Consider the following 23,381-nt stretch of genomic DNA (forward strand, 5'->3'; position numbering starts at 1 on the left):
GTGAGGACCCAGTGCACAGTGTACTCATTTGGAGGAATTTCACTAACCAGTGATTTTTTTTTTAAGTTTTTATTTTAATCACCTGGTTCTCATCATGTCAAGTACACTCCTTAATCCCCATCAGGTATTTCACCTATCCCCCCACCCCCTCCCCTCTGGTAACCATCAGTTTGTTCTCTATAGTTAAGAGTCTGTTTCTTGGTTTGTTTCTCTCACTCTTTTTTTTTTTTTCCCTTTACCTGTTTGTTTTGTTCCTTAAGTTCCACATATGAGTGAAATCCAGTAGTTTGGCTTTGACTGATTTATTTCACTCAGCATTATATGCTCTAGCTCCATCCATGTCATTACAAATGACAAGATTTCATTCTTTTTTATGGCTGAATAATATTCCACATATATAAAAAATATATATATATAAATGTATGTATGTGTATATATATATATGACACATCTTCTTTATCCATTCATCTATTGATGAACACTTGGGCTGCTTCCATATCATAGCTATTGTAAATAATGCTGATATAAACATAGGGGTGCATGTATCCCTTTGAATTAATGTTTTTGTATTCTTTTTTTCCCTTTTTTTTCTTAAGTAGGCTCCACATCCAACATGGGACTTGAACTCATGACCCTGAGATCAAGACTCATATGCTGTATCAACTGAGCCAACTAGACACCCCAGTGTTTTTATATTCTTTAGGAAAATAACCCCAGTAGTGTGATTGCTGGATCATAAGATAGTTCTACTTTTAACTTTTTGAGGGACACCCATACTATCTTCCACAGTTGCTGCACCAGTTTGCATTCCCACCAACAGTGCAAGAGTTTCCTTTTTCTCCACATCCTCACCAACACCTGTTGTTTCCTGTGTTTTTGATTTTAGCCATTCTGACAGGTGTGAAGTGATAAATCACTGTAGTTTTAATATGCATTTACCTGATGATAAGTGATGATGAGCATCTTTTCATGTGTCTGTTGGCCGTCTATATGTCTTCTCTAAAGAAATGTCTGTTCATGTCTTCTGAATTAATTGAATTATTTGCTTTTTGGGTGTTGAACTGCATCAGTTCTTTATATATTTTAGATACTAATCCTTTATCAAATTTGTTATTTGCAAATATCTTCTCCCATTCCATAGGTTGCCCTTTAGTTTTGTTGATTGTTTCCTTTGCTGTACAGAAGATTTTTATTTTGATGAAGTCCCAATAGTTCATCTTTGCTTTTGTTTCCCTTGCTTCAGGAAACATATCTAGAAAAAAGTTGCTACAGCTAATGACAGAGAAATTACTGTCTGTGCTCTCTTCTAGGATTTTTATAATTTCAGGTCTCACATTTAGATCTTTAATCCATTTTGAATTTATTTTGTGTTTGGTACAGTTTCATTCTTTCGCATTTTGCTGTCCAGTTGGGAAAACCCAACACCATTGTTGAAGAGACTGTCTCTTTCCCAATGGACATTTTTTCCTGCTTTGTTGAAGATTAATTGACCACATAATTGTGGGTTTGTTTCTGGATTTTCTATTCTGTTCTATCAATCTATATTTCTTTTTTTTTTTTTGTACCAATAACATACTGTTTTGATTACTACAGTTTTGTAATATAACTTGAAGTCCGGAATTATGATGCCTCCAGCTTTGCTTCCTTTTTTCAAGATTGCTTCGGCTATTCGGGGTCTTCGTAGTTCCACATAGAATTTAGGATTTTTTGTTCTAATTCTGTGAAAAATGCTGTTGGTATTTTTTATAAAGTTTTTTATTTATTTAAGGAATCTCTACACCCAACATGGGGCTCAAACTCATGACCCGAGATCAAGAGTCACACGCTCTTCCAACTAAGCCAGCTGGGCACTCCTGATGTTGGTATTTTTATAGGAATTGCATTAAATGTATAAAATGCTTTGGATAGGATAGACATTGTTCTTCCAATCCATGAGCATGAAATGTCTTTCCATTTCTTTGTGTCATCTTCCGATTTCTCTCATCAGCATTTTGTATTTTTCAGAGTACAGGTCTTTCACCTCTTTGGTTAGGTTTATTCCTAGGTATCTCATTGTCTTTGGGACTCACCAGTGTTTTTTAAGGCCACACCCATGTGGAGCTGCAGTGAACTTCTATTTTCAGCTTGCACCCACTTATTGAGTGGACCCAGCCATGATTCAAACTTGACCTTTCCTCTTCCATCAGGTGATCTTGAGTAATTCTCCATATGGCCACAGTGTAAGGTGAAGGAGATGTGCTGCTACAACCTGCTTGTGCCCTCTGGTCCTGCTTGTGCTAGATTCCAGGTGTACAGCTTTCATCTCGTAATGAATCATTGCCAGGCTGCCTAGTCTTGTGACTTAGTGGAATAGGTCTGACAGAACCCAGCTCATCATGGGTAGTTGCAACCATATGGTCACTTGATGTCCCATGGGCAAGTATTTCCCTTCTATCAGGGTCTAACAGCATGCCAGAAAATTGTTTTTCAAAAGAAGTAAAATTCTCCGCTGCAGATGCCATGGCCTTGCCCTGGAACCCCAGAGGCTTACATTGTGATTATCCTTCTGTGGCTTGCCAAAAATTCCACATGGCATCTTTCACCACTATTGACACCTCTAACATTATAGGTCTTCTGGTTCATATGGTTCAAAGGGCAGAGCTATTTGCACCTTAATCTGGTCCTACTCTAGAGCCCTTTTTCCTCTGGGCTCCATTTAAAGCTAGCAGCCTTTATGACTTTATCCCAGAAGGAGAATATGCTGCCTCCAGAACCTGAAGAAGCATATATCCTGATGTCATGCTTCTTTTTTCACTGGCGGTGGTGTGAGATGCAATTAGTCCTTTAGTTTGGATGGGATATCCTGGCATGCCCCTGACCATTGGATCCCTAAAAATTGTATTGACATGTCAGGTTCCTGAATCTTAGTAGTGTTTATCTTCTACATTCTGATGCATATATGTCCTACCAAAGTCTCCAATGTGCTAGCCTTATGCTCATCCAGTTTGATTAGAATGATGTCACTGATACAGCAAGTAAATGTGATGTTCTGCAGGATGTCCAGACATTGAGAACCTCATGGAACTATATTATGACAGAAGCATATCGTATACCATATTATAACATAGCCTGAGGGCAAAACTATAAATGTATATGTCCTGTCTATGTAAATGCAGTCTTTTTAATCCACATTTTGGATAAGGATGGAAAAAAAAATTTCACTGAACTAATGGACATATACGATGTACTGAGGCCATGTTAATCTGCTATAGCAAAGATACTATGTCTGGTACAGTAGCAGCAATTTGAGCTTCCACTTATTTGAGTTTCAAAGATCTAATGTCATATTTTGGGATCCATCTAGTTTTTAAATGGGTAAGACTTGTGGATTAAATCAAGATATAATGGGGACTACCATCCCCGCATCTTTTTGAGTTTTAGGAGTGGTACTACCATTGTTCCCAGAAATATACTGCTTCTGGCTTATTACCTTAACTGGAGTCAGTGGGCGAGGAGGAAGAGTTTCAGAGGTTTTCACTTGGCCTTTACCAGTATGAAACCTTTTCTCCCAAGGGCCAAGGTTCCAACTACAAAGTATGACTATTCCAGCTACATATTTGGGGAATGGTAAAATAACTACCCAGTGGGTTTCTTGATATAGTGGATTGACTGTGTACTAGGCACTAATGGGGATTCCATTTATTACTTGAATTCCATATGCCCTCATTCTAAGAGCGGGAGCCAGGATGATTTTTCAGGCCTCTGGGTATCAATATAAAGTTAGACCTGAGTCCAATGATATTAGAAATATTTAGGTATTCCCCTCTCCAAGGTGTGCAATTACCCAAATAAATGGCCTTAGATCCATTTGAGAGAGGACTGGGAAAATCATTTCCCTATTACTGGCCATGATTCCTTTCTTTGGGGCACCCAGCTCCTTCAGTCAGTGGAATATGGGTCTGAAAACTGGCTCAGGTCCAGGAATTGGGCAAAAGATTGTGATAAGTACATTTATCTTGATGAGCACAGAGAAATGTATGGCATTATTGAATCATTATATTGTATACCTGAAACTAACATAATACTGTATGTTAATCATAATTGAATTTTAAAAATTGTGATGTTTTATTGATATGACTGCCTTTGGCCTTCTTACCATCCATCATAATTTTTTGATAGTACAAATCAAAGAGCTTTCTTGTTGGCTGCCCATCTATTTTGCACCTAGAGACTTCATGTCCTATTAACTATTTCCATAATTCTGAGGGACAGGCCCCATTGGCTTTTATATACTTTTTTTTTTTTTTTTTTTTTTTGACAGAGACACGGCGAGAGAGAGGGAACACAAACAGGGGGAGTGAGAGAGGGAGAACCAGGTTCCTGCTGAGCAGGGAGCCCGATGCACGGGACTCAATGCCAGGACCCTGGGATCATGACCTGAGCCGAAGGCAGACACTTAACCGACTGAGCTACCCAGGCGCCCCAATATATTCTCTTAATTCTTTTTTAACACTCAATGCTGATGAGTTTGTGTGACCTGTTACATCAATATAACACTTTTAGAGAGCCGTGTGAATTCCAATATATATAAAGAGTGAACATTTTGTTTATACCTTATAAATTGTTTAATTCCATTGTTGAAAATTCATCCTGAAAGAATCATCTAAAATATGAAAAAAAAATTTTCATGAATTTTCTTCTGGCACAGTCCAGCCTTATTCATAATAGGAGAAAGTGGAAATAACCTGAATATATAACTGGGGAATTGGGTAAGAGAATTGTAATATACCTACTCAGTGGAATATTCTGAGGCCACTAATGTTACCAATGTTGTGATGCACTAGGGGGGACACGATATTACTTACGCAGCATTTCTGCCAAAGATGCACAATCCAAAAATGTTGTATCAACATAATAAGATCACAGTAACCTTATCAGCACTGAGTGTCAAACCGTGGTAAGGAAACAATCAGATAAACCAAAGTAAGGGATAGTCTTCAAAACAACTGTCCTTTATTCCTCAGTGTCAATAACTCAAAGGACAAAGAAAAACTGAGAAATTTTTCCAAATTAAAAAAAACTAAAGGGACATGAGAACTAATGCAATGCGTGATCCTGGACTGGAAAAAAAAAAAAACAATTCTATAAAAGTAATTATTGGAACAATTGGCAAAATTCAAATATTGATTATATATTTTAGATAAAAGTATTGACTTAATATTACATTTCCTGATTTCATTAATTGTATGGCTCTATAAGAAAACGTCTTTATACTTAGGAATATGCTGAACTATTTAGAGGTCATTATGTCTGCAACTTGCTCTTGAATGACTTAGAAATAATGAGAGAAAGATTGAGAGACAAGGCAACATTTTAATGATTAGTGAATTTAGAAACATTTGTGAGAGTTTACTGTTAAAACGATTCTGTAAGTTTGATAATATTTCAAAATAAAATGTTTAAAAATGTTATCCAGTCTGTAACCAATGTTCAATATGCAATATTTTCAATAAAATATCATGTGAAACAACGCCAAGTTTAAAATTGCATGTGCCCTACAATTGTAAAAGTATAAAATGTTGGCATGTTGGATATACTGGAGTAGAAGAGATTTTCTTAAAAAATTTTTTTTTCTTGGAGTTCCTGGGTGACTCAGTCGGTTGAGTCACCATCCAACTCTTGGTTTTGGCTCAGGTTGTGATCTCAGGGTTGTGGGATCCAGATCAAGTCCAGGGCTGAGCCATGCCTTGGGCTCCACACTCAACAGGGAGTCTGCTTGAGATTCTCCTTCTCCCTCTGCCCCCCACCCCCGCTCGTTCGCTTGCTCTCTCTCAAATAAAAACATCTTTAAAAAATTTTTTTCGTTGTGATCCCGGGGTCCTGGGATCGACTCCTGCATCGGGCTCCCTGCTCTGAGGGCAGCCTGCTTCTCCCTCTGCCTCTGCCTCTCTTCCTCTGTCTCTCATGAATAAATAAAATCTTAAAAAAATAATAAAAAATTTTTTCTTTAATATTGCTTGTTATATTGTGTTTAAAATGAAACCAACATAAGATTAAATGCATTTAAAAAATCACCAAGGGAGGGCGCCAGGGTGGCTCAGATGGTTAAGCGTCTGCCTTTGGCTCAGGTCATGATCCCAGGGTCCTGGGATTGAGTCCCGCATCAGGCTCTCTGCTCCTTGGGAGCCTGCTTCTCCCTCTGCCTCTCTCTCTCTCTCTCTCTGTCTCTCATGAATAAATTAAAAAAAAAAAATCACCAAGGGGAAGAATAATAAAAAATAACATGAATAATAAAATAATTTTTAAAGTTCTAATTCTGCTCCAAGATTCCTTAATCATTTTGAAAAGCAAAAGTTTGTAGATTCAAACTGATTTAAACTGTTCCAACCCCAAAATGAAATCTACTAAAGTCCAGCTCTAAGTTAAAAAGCAAACAAATTCACCTTTGGGTGTGGGTGTGATTTTTTTTAATGGGCTAAGCACAAGACTTCTAAGTAATATTATCTTCTATTATATATCTGACTTAATTTCCCAAACTAGCAACATAATTCCAAGTTTCTTTATTAGTACTTTATTATTTTTTTTTAAGATTTTATTTATGTGCTTATTTGAGAGAGATCGAGAGAGAGGCGAGTGGGGGAGGAGCAGAGGGAGAGGGACAAGCAGACTCCCTGCTGAGCAGGGAGCCTGATGAGGGACTCGATCCCAGGACCCTGAGATCATGACCTGAGCCAAAACCAAGAATCAGATGCTTAACCAACTAAGCCACCCAGGCGCCCCTCTTTGTCAGTACTTTATTTATTTATTTATAAAGATTTTATTTATTTATTTGACAGAGAGAGGCACAGCGAGAGAGGGAACACAAGCAGGGGGAGTGGGAGAGGGAGAAGCAGGCTTCCCGCCGAGCAGGGAGCCGGATGCGGGGCTCGATCCCAGGACCCTGAGATCATGACCTGAGCCGAAGGCAGACGCTTAACGACTGAGCCACCCAGGTGCCCCTGTCAGTACTTTAAATACCTTTACCCTCTAGGCAGGTTTAGAAAATAGCATGAATTTCCTATATTAAACATTCTCTTTTCAGCTTAAAAAACAAACAGCTTTATTGTGGTATGGTTGACATACAATGTAACGTTGCTTTTCAGAACAAAAATTAACAAAAGTAATAAGCTAAAATATTTAAAACTTTCACTCAAATATTTTCAGTCAAGTACTGTTGATTGCTCTGCCTTTCAAATATTACATTTAGCTATTTTTTTTTGTAATTAACAAAACAAATATTTTCCCCTTGGCTTTTCAATTTTAACAAAGGCTGCTGATATTTTCCTATATATTTCCAAAAATCCCTTTCAGAATGTAAAAATTTAGCTCTAATAAAATGATAAGATTGTGTTTACTCACCTTGCCATCTTACTTTATTGTAACATGAAATAGTTACCACATTTAACTTTCATCTGAATAAATTCTCTCGACTTAGCAGGGTTGGGTGGGAGGATGCATATAGGGCTATAAGGAAGAACTTTTAAACAAGGTGGGATTATTTTTTTAAGGTGCCAGTTCCATAAATTGCCTGGCAATTAAACTAACAGCTTCAGAGGTCAGCTGAAAATGGTATTTTGTCATTTCCCAGAAGTCAGTTTTTACACGCTAAATATATCCAGTCTGCTAATACCCATATCTGGATCAAACCCTTTCCCTCTTCTTAAAACCTGATTACCTCAGGTACTGACATGATAAAGCATAGACCCTTGTTTACTGACTTTCCTTTTCAGAGCTCTGATGCTGTTGGTGAATTTGTACTAAATGCATCTGTAGAGCTGGCAAAAGATCTCCCCAGATAGCGTGCCTTTAATAGCGATTTCTCATTTTTCTTACGATGCAAATGGCTCTTTGAGTATTATTAACATTATTTTATAATTTATATTAATAAAACAATAATCATGGTTTTCCACTAGCTACCTGAAAAACATAGGGTCATATCAGAATTTTTAGTACATCTGCTGTTTTTAAGCAACTTCCTGAATGAGGACTGGTATCTCTCAAACTCTGAAATTAAGGAGTTTAGAGGCAGGCAAGTCAAAAGTTCCTAATTCACAGGTCTCTAAAGATGCAGTTGGAATAGAGAGGCACATGGCAAGGGGTGCCTGGGTGGCTCAGATGGTTAAGCGTCTGTCGTTGGCTCAGGTCATGATCCCAGGGTGCTGGGATCAAGCCCCACGTCTGGCTCCTGGCTTGGCTGAGAGCCTGCTTCTCCCTCCCCCTCTGCCTCTCCCCTGCTCATGCTCTCTCTCTCTCTCTCTGTATCTCTCGGTCTCAAATGAATACATAAAATCTTAAAAAAAAAAAAAGGCACGTGGCAAGTACTAAAGAAGGCTGATTAGCCATCCAGACAATTCCTACAGATTGACATTTCTTCACAGAATCATTACAATCTGAGGACACAGAGAAAATCCAGTCTGCAGGGGTAGCTGTTTTTCAAGCTCAGAGACGGTAATTATAAAACTTAGTACTCTTTTAAAAAAAAAGGGGGGGCAGACTCTGGGGTGTCTGCCTGGCTCAGTTGGTAGAGTATGTGATTCTTGATCTTGAGGTCATGAGTTCAAGCCCCATGTTGGATACAGAGCTTACTTAAAAAAAATTTTTTTTAAATGGACTCTGAGCAATATAACTATTATGGACCTGGATATTAGTGTTTCCATATCAGCTCGACACTTGCACAAATCAACATGGGAAGATATGTTTACCATATGATTGTGAACCTGGAATCAAAGCAAGGTGAATCAGTTGTATGGTTAGTGTCCTCAAGAAACCATCTCCAATGAGGAACAATGGACCTGAGATCTATATTTTTGCACCAGAGCACCTTCTCAGCAAAACAATGCTAGAGACAGATCATCAAATATTGTCATTCTAGATTTCTCCTTTATAGATAGCAAGCAGGCCATCTGCCACCCCTTAATACATTTCTGTCTTTAGAGAAATTCAATGTAGGCATTTATTCACATATGTGGCAATTCAGTCATGCCTCCCTGGGAGTTCCACTTAAATCTCTGAATTTTGGGTGTTTACAATCTTGCAGGTTATTTCTAAATACTATTGATCTCATCTCATATGTTTACATTTTTCTTAATTTCAGTTTTAAAGGTAAATTAAGGTAAATCATTTTGGGAGCTGCCCAACATACTACTTATATGAATTTTTCATGTATTCTTTGCAGATTATTTCTTTCTCATTATTTCAGACAATGATCTCACTTACTAGGCAGTCCAATCACAATCCAGTCAATATTATATAGTGTTAAGAGCCCTAAAAACCAAACTGTGTTTTGGGGAAAGTTATTTAACCTCAGTTTCCTTATCTATCTCAGAATGTTGTTTTGAAGATAAAATTAGGTTATTACCATGGCAAGTAAACTGCATAACATGGTGCCTGGCATATAATAATTTTTCTATTACATTATTAGTTTTCAGACTAGAAATTTTATGTAGTTTTTAAAATTATATTTGAATTTTCCCAAATATTTGTTAGCAATCTACCTACAAATCACCAAGAAGCTAATATTTTAATAGTGGAGACAACCTATAATTAATTAAACAATGTTTAATATACACTTGGGTGTAGAGCTAGGGTAATGAAGTGGTCTGAAGAAAAATAAAGCAAAGTAAGGCAATAAAGAGTAATGAGCATGCTAACTTAGGTAGAGTGGTCAAGGAAGTCTTCCCTCAGGAATGGCATTAGAACAGAGACCTGAGTGAAACGAGGGAAGGAACTATGTGACTGTCTCATTCATTAGATGAATGAGTGCTTGTTATGGTGTTTGTTAGCTGCATCCTTTTGGTTCTTAGTCACACTTCTTTATATGGGTACTGAACTATTTATATTTCTATGACTTAGGATGCCAAGCAGATTTTACAGTCCAGGAAGGAAGTGCATGGGCTTTTCATGTGCTTTAAATATCTGCCAGTGATTACACATTTCCCATTACTGACTTAGTACTTCTTGACTGGTTTGTCAGTTCTGTAAATGAACTTAGTATTAGAAGTCCTTTGAAAAAGAACAGGTGTTTGGAAGAACCTATCAGAGGAAAGTTGCTATGGTATGGAGGAAAGAATCTTGAGTCAAGAGAACTGGGTTTGAATTCCAGCTCACCATTGGCTGTATGGATTTGCATATGTCCCCTAACTTTAATGCATTTGTTCTTTATCTATAAAATGGGGATGATAATGCTTAGTTCACATAATTGTTGTAAAGGTCAAACAAAGTAATCGATATGAAAAATACTTGGTAAGTTATAGGAAATCAATAAATGTTACTTGACTTTGAAAGCTTAGAGTATCCTTAAAGATAATGGGCTCGGGTTGGTTCTCTGCATAAAATAATTCTTTTTTTTTTTTAAGGTTTTATTTATTTATTTGACAGAGAGAGACACAGCGAGAGATGAACACAAGCACGGGGAGTGGAAGAGGGAGAACCAGGCTTCCCAAGGAGGAGGGCGTCCAATGCGGGGCTTGATCCCAGGACCCTGGGATCGTGACCTGAGCCAAAGGCTGACGCTAAACAACTGAGCCACCCAGGCGCCCCTGCATAAAAGAATTCTTAAGCATATTAGACTAAACTAAAAAGTAGAAATAAGAAACTTATGTTACTACAATATCACATCATGATAATTATGATTAAATAATTATGTTGGGTGTGGAGCCTACTTAAAAAAAATTTTAAAAATGAGAGAGATTAAATAATCTGCATACGGTCATATAGTAAGTGGTAGGATTGGGATTACAAATCAGATAATTTGAAATCACAGCTCGTTCTTAAATATTAAACTAAGCAATTATAATTTAAAAGATTACTTATCCTGTCTGAAGCCATCACCTTAAGTCTTTCTTTAAGGAACATCACTGTAGAAAGTGACAGTAACAAAAAAATAGAGCTTAAGGTATGATCAAGTTTAAAAAGAGAGTAAATAAAATAAAAAAAACCCCAAAAACCAAACCTCAATGTTAATGTTAATTAGAGGTTGCTTTAGATTATATCTGAAGTTAATAGCCAACACTGTAATATTAAGGACCATTTACTTTATTATGTAATTTCATATCTTCTGTCTGAAGATCTATTCATTTTAAGAAAAATGGTTGCTTAATGCTGATCAGAGATTAAGAAAGACTAAGAAAGGCATCTAATAAGAACAGATTGTCTAAAATTCCAAGGCCCGGGGTGCCTGGGTGGCTCAGTCATTAAGCGTCTGTCTTCGGCTCAGGTCATGATCCCAGGGTCCTGGGATCAAGCCCCACATCGGGCACCCTGCTTGGCGGAGAGTCTGCTTCTCCTTCTCCCTCTGCCTGCCGCTCCCCCCACTTGTGCTCTCTCTCTCTCTGTCAAATAAATAAATAAATAAAATCTTTAAAAAAAAAAAAAATTCCAAGGCCTTAAAAAAAAAAAATCCCAGAGGGTACAGCAATAATATTTTTGAGGGGTTGATTGTAACAGATGTGATCAGTATGAACCATAGTTGAACAATGCCCAGCAAAACAATGACTCTGGTTATCTAGAAAACCTAAATAAAGTTCCAATGACAAAGAGGTAAATAAATGATAAAAACTGATGTATTCTATCAAATTATTTAAAATCTTTTACCATGAGTTAAATCTATAAAGGCTAGTAATATAGCAGCTTGAGGAATATATTACATAGGGAAAAGATCATGACTATTTATACGTGCTAAATGGTAACCAATCATCCCAGGTTTTTAAGTAACAGTTACCATGATACGATGCTGGGCCATTAGTTATGTATTAACTAACATGATGAAGTAGAATAGTATTTCAATACCGTATCCCATTTCATATATTTCTTTATTGCCCTTTCTTTTCCTTAAGTATAAGCATGAATATGGTAGTAATATAACAAATGTAATTTTTTTGTATATTAGTACAAAAATAAAGTATAACATTTCTACTCTGCATGATTCAGACTGACAAAAACAATACAACCACATAAACACATAGATAAAAATCTAATCACCAAATCTATGACATGGTAGAATTTAATGGTGATATTAGGCAAAGACACATGAATGTGCCATAAACACATCCAACAAAGCATATACAAAATGGAGATAAATTAAGCTGCAAAGAATAGGAGCATATATAAGTCTTATAGAAGTACTGGGATGACTGACAAAAGTGGGGAGCTTTTTAATCGAGAAAAGTTAATAAAATGGAAGCTATAATTAAAAAGAGTTTTAAGAATATCACTGGCTTTCAGTCTCATATGGGGATGGAAATTTCCTTAATTCTTTGCTACTATCTAGCAGCACAATGAAAATACATCTATGCTGGGGCGCCTGGGTGGCTCAGTCATTAAGCATCTGCCTTTGGCTCAGGTCGTAATCCCGGAGTCCTGGGATCGAGCCCCACATCGGGCTCTCTGCTCGGCGGGAAGCCTCCTTCTCCCTCTCCCACTCTCCTTGCTGTGTTCCCTCTCTAGCTGTGTCTCTGTCAAATAAATAAATAAAATCTTTAAAAAAAAAAAAAAAGAAAATACATCTATGCTATCTCCTCAAAGAAGATAATCAGGTACTACAGAAAATATCACTGAGATCAACTGTAATTACTTTGGATAGTTTAAGTAACAGTAGTTTCTGTAAGTAGAAATTCATTTATATATTTATTCACAATTCCATCTACTTTAAGCCTATTAGAGCTAAGCTGACTGGAAAAAAAGCTTTCATTAATCACCTTTGACATCCACGGAAACCAAAACATATGCAAAGGCAATGGTTTTGTATATACAGCCTCAATTATGTGTTAGTCAACTCAAGCAACCATTATGTACTCAATAATAGGTATGACACAGCTCTGGACATCAGCAACACTAAAGCAGGCAGGCAGAGGCAGCCTGCTTATACTGATGTTTCTAGTGTTAACATTCTTAAGAAGTATGGAAAATAGTAATGATATGTCTTCCTCATTAGAACTTTATAGTAGTGGTCTGTTAGGTTTATCTCCATTTGTTTTATTAACGACTAAACTCTGCAGAATAACACGGTCTTAAGGAAAACAGCAGAGTATCTCAGAGGAAAAGGAAATGTAGGATGCTAGTGTGGGGATAAATTTCTAACTGCCAGTGATTGTTGTGAATATTACAATATATTCCTGACATAAAGTCTCTGTTGAATGTAGCTACAGTAATAAAGAAAAAAGTCATCTTGAAACTTTAAAATTTAAATTCCTTGGTGTACATGATAATGTAGCAAAGTAAACAGAAAAAAAATTTTAAAACATTGTTTAAAAAAACATCAGGGGAAGCAGCTTATCCTTAGGGAGGCACAAGGTGCCTTATTATTAAGCACTTACAGAGTCCGATGCATTTTCAAAGCTGGTTACAATCATTACCACAGCACACCCTTGTGAGGTAAGTGTATTATCATCTGTGGTTCATAAATGAAAAAGCTGAGGCACTGAATGATTAAGTCACTCGCCTAAGGAGAATGAGTCAACGTCAAGAGTCATAGTTGACCGACCTAACTTCTGACGATCAGTCCAGGGCTTAGTCAGCGGGGCCCGGAGTGGCTTCCCTGGCTGGCACCTGGACTTAGGCTACTTCCGTTCTGTTAAGCAGAGTAGGGGAACCGAGAGGACAGAACTTTCAAATAATTTTTACTTCTACTCAAGATTTAGCCCTGAGGTCTTAATCTCAGGATTTGGGACAGGAAAAGCTGTCGGGTGCACTCCCCCTCCCCCAACCTGTGGCAAGTGGGTACTGCGGGCGGTTCCGCCACCCCCTTTCGCAGTGATGGCAATGAGTGACCACCAGCGTTAGCAGAGCCGGGGGACGGGGGAGGGTTGATTGCTTTAAACAAGGACTCTCCATCGCCGCCTCTTTCTGAAAGCAAGAGAAAATGGTGGGAAGTCAAACAAAATTTAAATAAACAGACAACTTGTCCTAGGACCTCAACTAAGCAAATGAAGCCTCATTGTGCGTGCTGAGCCTGCAGTTCCCAACTTTCCGGGGAAGATGGGAGGACAGGGCAACAAAGGGCGCAGCAGGCATGCCTGGCAGTAAACGCGACAGCAGCTAACCAGGCGGAAGAGCACGGGACTGAAAACCACCGTCCGGCACGCTAGGGTCCGCCGCCGAGAACTGCGCACCCTACCCACCAACCACGCGACCAGTCTTTTTTTTTTTTTTTTAACTTCTTTGCCCTTAAAAAAAGAGAGAGGGAGAGAGACACTGAGCGAGAGAGACTCCACTTCCCAGAAGCCTCTTGTTACTCACGCAGCCGCAGTCTTGCGCAGGCGCCGCCGGGGCCAAACGGACACGTCCGTCACGTGGACAGTAGCCGGCCAATCCGGTTTGAATCTCTTTTTTTTCCTCTCACCCCCCCTTCAGGAGCGGTTGTGCGATCAGATCGATCTAAGATGGCGACTGTGGAACCGGTGAGTATTGCCTTTAGCCCCCACCCCCACCGGTCCCCGCGCTCCGTCTCCCTTCGGACTGGAGGACCCCGCGGGACGGCGTTCCCGGCGCGCACGCTACCCCTTGCTGCCCCCTCCCCCTCTTCTTGGGCCTGACCTCTCCGCGGGCAACTGGGGGCGCCCCGGAGGCTGGCCGCGGCGGCGTGTAGCGCACACGTTCTGGTGGGGGCCCGAGAGCTGGGGGAAGGGGGTGGGGGAGGGGCGGCACGGCGCCTCCTGCGTATCCGCGAGGTGGGCTGCTAGGGTGGAGGGTGATCGGGGCCCTGGACTTGGTGTGTGGGGTTTGTGTCTTCGGGATAGAAGGGCGCAGGACTGGCTCCGAGGGGGCGCCGGGATCCGCAGGGAGGGTGGGCGGCGAGCCGGCCTGGAATGAGTTGGAGGAGGGAGCCCCGGGGTAGCTTTTCCGTTCCTACTTCCCTCCCGAGCTCCAGCCTAGGGGTTCGTGTGCGAGGCGCGCGCGGGTCTTGTTTAGACCGGTGGGCCAGGGAGCCGGTGGGCGCGCGTTGCCGGAGGGTGGGTTGGGCGAGAGTGGTGCCGCGGCACGCGAGGAGAAGCTTCGACCTCGCCGAGGGGAGCCGAGAGGGGCAAGCGCATGTTTCTCCAGCGCGCCCGAGAGTTGCCGGGGTTGGCGGCAGGGGAGGCGAGAAAGGTTTGGGGTGGGGAGGAGAACCTCGTGTTGCGCGGTAGAGCTCTCAGAGTAGGATGAAGGGTGGTGGTGGTGAGAAAGGGGGATCACATTGTCCTCTCCCCTCCATGCTTGATATTGGGCTGTCATGGAGGAGGGAAGGGGGAGGAGCGAGGCCTACTGATCGCTGCTGCTGGTCTGGTTGCCGGCCGGACCTGCTGCATTTCACACGCGCCTGTCTTCCATTCATTCATCCTTTTCCGCGCAGTGCGCACGTCTCAAGAGAATGCGGATGGGTCTTGATCCATCCGTTCTTCGGCGCGTTTATCGTCTGAAAGATTTCTAAGACACAGTTTACTGGAAATAGGAACTTAACTTTTAAAATTAGTTTTCTATTTATTTTTCCTTTACGCGTTCTGCCTCTTTCTTTTCAGTTTAGGCACCATCTTAAACTTAGTTGAAGCAAGCCGATCCCAGAACAGTAATTTGGTAGTTACCGCCCAAAGGAGAGGATATCTTTGTCATAGTTTGGTTTTGCCGGCACTGGCTCACTGAAACTTACAGGCCTGTGTTGCTGTTTTAGGAATGTCACATCTAAGTGAAATTGTTTTAGAGGCATAATGGAGTATTTTAACAACTGAAGACCTTGGAACCAATTCTAGACCTTGGTTGCGAGATATTTTTGTGTATCTTTAATGATAGTTTGTGATTTTGATTATGACTTAACCAATTTGTTTTAACTTTTTAGAGACCTTTATAGCTAGCTCAAAAATTAGTCATGGACGGTTTATAGACTACAAAAAGACTTATTTTTCATTACATTGGTGTGAACTATCCTACCTTGTGCCGGAATTTAAGGCAGCTCTTCTCTTTGGTTACTTGTTTTTTATTGGTATCAGTTTGCATTTATGTTCAGCAAAACTGTCTCTTAATTTGCTGATACAGTTAACTGACTTTAGAACATTAATGTTACATAAATAAAAGGGTAAAGGATGAATATGAAAATACTCCCTTTTAACAAGTTCCCATGTCAACTTTTTACTGATCTGCTCTCCTCCCTACTGTACCAGTATCATTAAAAAGCATTACAGCAGGTAATAGGGGCAAGGCTAAAACCTCTAAGCTGCGAAATAATGATGTATTCTGTGAAGTTTCAGTAACATTTAGGTCCTTTGGATTTTGTAAAGCTATGCAGTTTTCTTTCAACCGCACAGAACAGAACTACAAAGTGTTGAAGGACTATTTTGAGTCAGTAAATATTTATAGCCTCTGTTATGTTTAGGAGGTTATATCAAATGTTCCTTAGGATACAAATTTATACAAAATGTGATTCTGTACCTTGTTCAACATAAACTCTTAAGGAGCTTAATTCCCAGTGATGTGGTGGGTGATACAGTATAGTATTCATTCTAGTGCTGACCCAGGGAAACTTGGATACAGCATTTAAATTTGGGTAGTAGGGAACCTAAAAACCTAAAAGTGTGTGAAAGTGGAAGGCCAGTAGTAGTTTGAGGATGTATGTGAAATACATTGACGTGTTCATTTCTAGTGAGAATGGCAAATTTTTTGCACTTTCAATGCACCCTTTTCACAGGTTAGTCTTTTAGAATTCTTTGACTATTTTAAATACTGGGAGGTGGTTTTTTTTTTTTTAAATTTTTTAAACAGCAGCTGATTAGTATTGATTGTAGTTGAGATATTCCTACTGAAGCCTACAGAAACCATTATATCTGTTCATTGCTATTTCAGCTAGCTTGTGAGTTTCCTTATTGCTCTTCTGTAGGGCATAATCATAAGCACTTAAAGAATCATGGCTTTTCCTGATTGTCCCACCTTTCATAGGTATTTGGGGAATTTTTATCTATGGAAATTACATAAAATATCAGTCATTTTCAGTTCGATATTTGATTTTTTCAAGTGTGTGTAAGAGATCAGTTACATTAAGATGTGGCTTACAAATACTAAATTTGTTGAGAAGCTTGATAGGGAAAATTAAAGGAAGCATTTTACCTCTTTATAGGTAATATGGCAAATTTTGACCATTGGGATAAACAGTGCTTTTCTGTTATTCTCTTGGCATTTGAACTGTGGCTAGGTCAAAATTATCCTTTGTGGCTAGATCAAAATTAGACTTAATATTAGTAGTGAAGATGGGGAGGCAGTTTCCCCAGGCCATCTTGCTTCCAGTGGCAAAACATTTCTTTGTAACTTTATCTTCATTCTGCATTCTTCATTATTGGGCTGTTTTTTGACTTGCAGTTCTTTTTAAGATAAGAGGTTTTTTGTTTTTTTGTTTGTTTAAACTGAAGGTATACAGTTTTATTTGTTTTTACATTGTATTTCTTGGATTTTTTTTTTTTAAAGATTTTATTTATTTATTTGACGGAGAGAGACACAGCGAGAGAGGGGACACAAGCAGGGGGAGTGGGAGAGGGAGAAGCAGGCTCCCCGCAGAGCAGGGAGCCTGATGCAGGACTCGATCCCAGGACCCTGGGATCATGACCTGAGCCGAAGGCAGTCGCTTAACCAACTGAGCCACCCAGGTGTCCTGTATTTCTTGGATTTTTAAAGCTACATTAATTGCTTACTGGAATCAACTTGGACAGTTGGTGTTTCCATTTTTACCCTTTAGAAACATGTTTTGTACTGCAAAGAGCTTATTAAAAGTGAATAAGGCTTACGTATATATGGACAAATATGTTGTATATAATTCAGTGTTTTTGTTTAATCAAAGACTGTTGATTGACAAGCACACCTTGCAAATTAATATTATGTTTTTGCCTTAATGAAAGAACCCAGTACATGTATCAAAGTTCATTGATAAACCAAATAAATTTGGTTCTGGTGTTTATATTTTCAAGTTTCATTTCATTTTATACTCTGAATTAATACTGTGCATAATCATTTAACTCAGAAATCCAATTTATTTATTTATTTTAAGATTTTATTTATTTATTAGACAGAGACATAGCAAGAGAGGGAACACAAGCAGGGGAAGTGAGAGAGGGAGAAGCAGGCTTCCCGCGGAGCAGGGAGCCCGATGCGGGGCTCGATCCCAGGACGCTGGGATCATGACCTGAGCCGAAGGCAGACACTTAACGACTGAGCCACCCAGGCGCCCCTCAGAAATCCAATTTAGAAAGCAGTCCTAGTTTATACACTGAAGTTGCAGAGAATATAGTATTAAATGAATTAGGTAAGCTTAATCCAATTTGGACAGCAAATTCTAGGCAATACTTAAAATACGTTGTTTAATTTATATCAGGTTAAAAATGTAGAATACCTGGTTGTAACAAGGAACTTGTGATATGGTTATTTTAGCAATGGTAATTACTTTTCCTTCTCTGCTACTGCTGGAAATTTTCTTGCTCTTCTGGTACCTATGAGTTTTTTCATCTATGTTATAGAGACTTCTTAGAGAAGTGGGAAAGAGCATGGGGTATAGTCTAATTTTAATATCTGTGTCACCCTGGCTGAAATTTCTAAGTCTAGCTGAGAAAATGGGAATAAGATATCTTACAGTGATTTTGATTTTCAAATTCAGTATTCAGAGATGACAGTTTGTCTGTTATGAAAAACTAGGTATACCAAGTTAATAGTCCATGAGTGTGTTGCATGCAGGTGTATTCATGCATACTTGTGTATACTTATCTTTTTCTCTCTTTGATAAGAAATTCACATAGCTGCTTTTTGATTATCAATCCTTAGTCGTTGGCAAGAAATGCAAAGCTTATGCTCTACAATCCTCAGATACTCTTCCCACTCCTATCCCTATCATAAAAATCACTAGTGTTCCTTCAAAAGTTCCTGTTTGTGTCTGGAGAAAAAAGAAAGGATCACTTTTGACTTTCAGATATGTGGTCAGAAAGTAAGTGTTTTTTTCCCTCCAGTTGGAACTTTTGATACATTATTCCACAGAAACAATGGGAAGCTGTAATATTGTCACATTGTTCAGTAAGTTTCAGTGGCATTAGGACAAATCTAACCAGCATTGAATTTCCAGGGATATGGATTTAGAGTTCTAAGCAGCTGCCCTAAAAATGACCTTTAAGGGGCGCCTGGGTGGCTCAGGTGGTTAAGCGTCTGCCTTCGGCTCAGGTCATGGTCCCGGGGTCCTGGGATCGAGCCCTGCCTGGGGCCCCCTGCCCGCTCCTCCTCCTCCCTTTGCCATCCTCCGCCCCCCCCCCCCCCCCCGCTGTGCTCTCTGGCTCTATTTCTCTGTCAAATAAATAAATCTTTAAAACAAATGACCTTTAATCACAACCTATTTGTAACAGTGATTTTTAATGTAAGCAGATCTTTATTTCTTACTAATTAACATATAGCATGTATGTGTGTCAGGCACTACATTAAGTACTTTACATATATTAATTCATTTAATCCTACAGCAGCCCTATGAGGTAGATATTATTATCCTTCATTCAGATGAGGAAACCAAGGCACAAAGAGATTAAGTAACCGTGTGACTAATGTGCTCAAGATCACACAGCTAGTAAATGGTGGGGTGGAGTTCAAACTAAAGCAGCCAAATTCCAGAGGATGTGTTCTTAACCATGACACCGTCTTTCCAATAGCCATGTAATGTGTTTTCCTTATGGGATTTGGGGAGATTAATTTGATAAACTTAATAGGTATTTTACTGCAGCTCTAAAAGAAAATGTGTGGACATTTTAGGCTCTTTTCTACTACAGTGTTTGATAACTGATAACCAAAGTACAGTAAGAAAATAGCACTGTGGTGTCTAAATTCAAGGACTAAACGCGTTGTTACACATAAGGTTATATTTTAGAAACTGGTCCAGAACATTTTGGATAGATTTCTGAAGAAAGCAAATGGTCACTTCCCTTCTCCCCCTTCTCATTTGATTTTTGGACCTTGTCAAATCAAATGATTTGCCAATTAAAATATTTTCCTAGTAAAAACAGTACAGTAAGTTTTTAAAAATTTGTGATTATGGAATTTATTCATAACTACCTTTGTACTGTTAGTAATTTTGGTGAAAGGTCTAAGAGTTAAGCAGTTGTTTTGAAAAAGTTTCAGTATAATATTGCTAGTCTTGTTTTTCTTTTTTTTCGGGCGCATGAGTGCATGTGGGGGATGGGTGGGAGGAGAGGGAGAGAGAATCTCAAGCCGACTCCCCACTGAGCACGGAGCCAGACCGGGCTTGATCTCATGAGATCACGACCTGAGACTAAATCAGGAGTCAGTCGCTTAACCAGCTGAGGCACCCAGGCACCCCTAATGTTGCTAGTCTTAAAAGCTCAATTGTTTGAGGAAGATAGTAGTAAGACCATTTCTCTGAAACTCAAGGCTTTGCAGTAGTTGTTAGAGCTAAAACATATATTTGCATGTTTTTAGATATATGTTCTAAACTTGTTACTAAAAAATGCTGTACAGAAATTATAATCTGTGGGGCGCCTGGGTGGCTCAGTCGTTAAGCGTCTGCCTTCGGCTCAGGTCATGATCCCGGAGTCCTGGGATCGAGCCCCACATGGGGCTCTCTGCTCCATGGGAAGCCTGCTTCTCCCTCTCCCATTCCCCCTGCTTGTGTTCCCTCTCTCGCTGTGTCTCTCTCTGTCAAATAAATAAATAAAATCTTTAAAAAAAAAAAAAATATGTGCTCTGCTTATTATAGTGACAGTCAATAAGATTTTTATATTTATGTGAACTAATGTCAGTGTGGATATTTTTTTAAGATTTTATTTATTTAGAGGGAGATAGCGCAAGTTGGGGCAGGGGCAGAGGGCGAGGGAGAGAGAATCTCAAGCAGACTCTGTGCTAAGCATGGGGCCTGATGGGGGATTGATCCCAGGACCCTGAGATCTTGACCTGAGCTGCAATCAAGGGTCGGACACTTAACTGACTGAGCCACCCAGGCGTCCTATGTTAGTGTTCTTATGAAGAATTTTTATGGGGTTTTACATAGTCATCTTAGGGGAACAGCTTATGCATTTACAAAGTCTGATAACTTCCAAGTATTAACTAAGGAAAGAAAATGTAATATTTTAATGGAAAGATGAAACACATATTTTTCTTGTAGTTTCCCCCCCCAATTCTCTTAATATTTTGAGATAAATAGTAGGTGGGAAATTCATATTTCAAGTAATTTTTTTTCCTGCCAAGCTTAGAACTCAAACCCAGGCCTTGGCCCCAAGCTGTGTTACTATTCTGTTCAAAAAAAGAAACTGAAATTCAAGACTAAAAAGCCTTAACTCCTTATCTTCAGTAAAACTCCTACCTTAAGCATAAAATTGCTGGATAGATCATCATTATGCACAAATAAATTAAATAGAAAGCCCTGTCTTTGAAGGGGCACCTGGGTGGCTCAGTTGGTTAAGCAGCAGACTCTTGATTTTGGCTCAGGTCGTGATCTCAGGGTCCTGGGCTTGAGCCCAGGGTCAGGCTCCATGCTCAGTGGGAGGTCTGCTGCTCTCGCTTCCTCTGCCCCTTCCCCCACGCATGCGCACGCCCTTTCTCTCTCTACTCTCTCTCAAATAAACATTTAAAAAAAATGCCTGTCTTTGAAAAGATATACCAAATGACTTATGGGCTGTGGCATGGAGCAATACAGGTTTTTCTCTTTTTTTTTTCTTATTCATTCATTTGAACTTGTACGCTGTATTTTTTAATAATGTTCAGGATTGTAAAATCTCTTTTGGATTTTGGTTTATAAATAATTACCATTTAGCTTTTATTTTTTTTTTTAGTAACTTTTTTCTTGAATTAGTAATACATGCTCATGGTCCAAAATTCAAATAGATCCCTTTAGCGGTGAAGTCTATGGCCCCATTGTCAGAATAATGTTTTTAAATGCATTAAGTAAAATACTTAGGATTACAAAAGAAGCTAATTACATTGAAGTACAGTAAGGATTAACTGAGTTAACATGCAGCATTAAGGATGCTGCCTTAAGGATGCTGCCTGGCACAGGCTCAGTCCTGTCTTTTTTTTTTTTTTTTTTTTTAAGATTTATCTATTTATTTTGTGGGGAGAGAGAGTGCACGCTAGCGAGCCCATGAGCAAGAGGGGCAGAGGGAGAGAGAATCTCAAAGCAGACTACCTGCTGAGTGCCATGACCATGAGATCACGACCTGAGCTGAAACCAAGAAACCAGGAGTTGGATGCTCAACTGACTAAGCCACATAGGCGCCCCAGTCCTGTCTTTTTATTGTGAAAAACCTATTTCCTATCTATCTTTTGCAGCCATCTAGTTCCCTTTTCCAATGCATCCATACTGTTAACCAGTTTGAGGATTCTTTTAGATAAGGGCTGTACAAGAGAACTTTCTGTGATGGTGGAAATGTTCTACATTTGTGCTGTTCAGTACAGTAGCCACTAGCCCTACATGGCTTTTGAGCACTTGAATTGTGACTGATTGAACCAAGGAAGTGAATTTTAAACTTCATTTAATTTAAATGTCATTTTAATTAATTGAAATTTAATTTCGTATGTTGCTAGTGGCTACCAAATTGGACAGTGTAGCTGTAGAATCTAGACCTATCTGGTGTAAACATATGCATTTCAAAGGCAATTATTTGCTCTTGTATGGATAATTAGAATTGTCCTATAGCCTTTTTTGTGCTGTTTAAAAAAAATTTGTGAGTAGGCAGTACTTTATGTTGTTTGAAAATCAGATTTTGTACAAAAGACTATATAGTGAAGTCTGTATCTCAGGCTGATCCCATTCAGGTAGATCACTTCTAGAGACAACCAGTATTGTCACTTCTATCTTTCCATAGAGATTTATATATATAGGCAACAAGGACTAACATTTTTAAAAAATGTTACTCAACTGTATACATTAATCTGGCACATTATGTTTTTCACTTAATAATAGGTGTTTTAGAGCATTGCATATTAGCACATAAACCTTTCACTTTTTTGTTGGTATGTATTGCACGGTTTGGTCTTAAACATTGTTATTTCTATATTGTATTTCTATACATTTGGGTTATTCCAACCATTTGCTAGTTCAGTTTATGGTGAATAGCCTTCTAATATTCCATACATGAGGTAGTATAGCTGAAAGGTAAATGTTTTGCCAGTAAATTGAAAATTTAGAAACTACTGGTTAGATAAAACGCTTTGTGACTATAGTTGGCTATCAGGCTATAATTTTTTTTAGAACTACACCTCTTTCTAATTGTGAAAAATTTATATGTAAAAAACATAAAAGATACACATGTGCATAAGTTTTAGAGTAATAAATTGATGACCTTTGTACTTATCACCTAAGACGTCATCGTGTCTTTATGATGGCTTCAGCTTCCTCGAATCTCTACTAAAGCCCCACTTGGGGAAAC

The 23,381-nt window shown here is 39.0% G+C and overlaps 1 protein-coding gene across 2 annotated transcripts in view; it reads left to right on the plus strand.

The window, feature by feature from the left end:
* Window positions 1–14,261: 14,261 nt before the first annotated feature.
* Window positions 14,262–23,381, plus strand: part of EIF4E (eukaryotic translation initiation factor 4E) — a 42,021-nt gene continuing 32,901 nt past the window's right edge. For both annotated transcript variants that reach the window (XM_081812103.1, XM_081812104.1), the window contains exon 1: window positions 14,262–14,414. In XM_081812103.1, the coding sequence (XP_081668229.1) occupies window positions 14,397–14,414 (18 nt within the window). In that variant the 5' untranslated portion in view covers window positions 14,262–14,396. The remainder of the gene's footprint in view (window positions 14,415–23,381) is intronic.

The sequence above is a fragment of the Leptonychotes weddellii genome, chromosome 2 (genome assembly GCF_054177405.1).
Source record: "Leptonychotes weddellii isolate Sample4059 chromosome 2, ASM5417740v2, whole genome shotgun sequence".
Classification (NCBI taxonomy): Eukaryota; Metazoa; Chordata; class Mammalia; order Carnivora; family Phocidae; genus Leptonychotes; species Leptonychotes weddellii.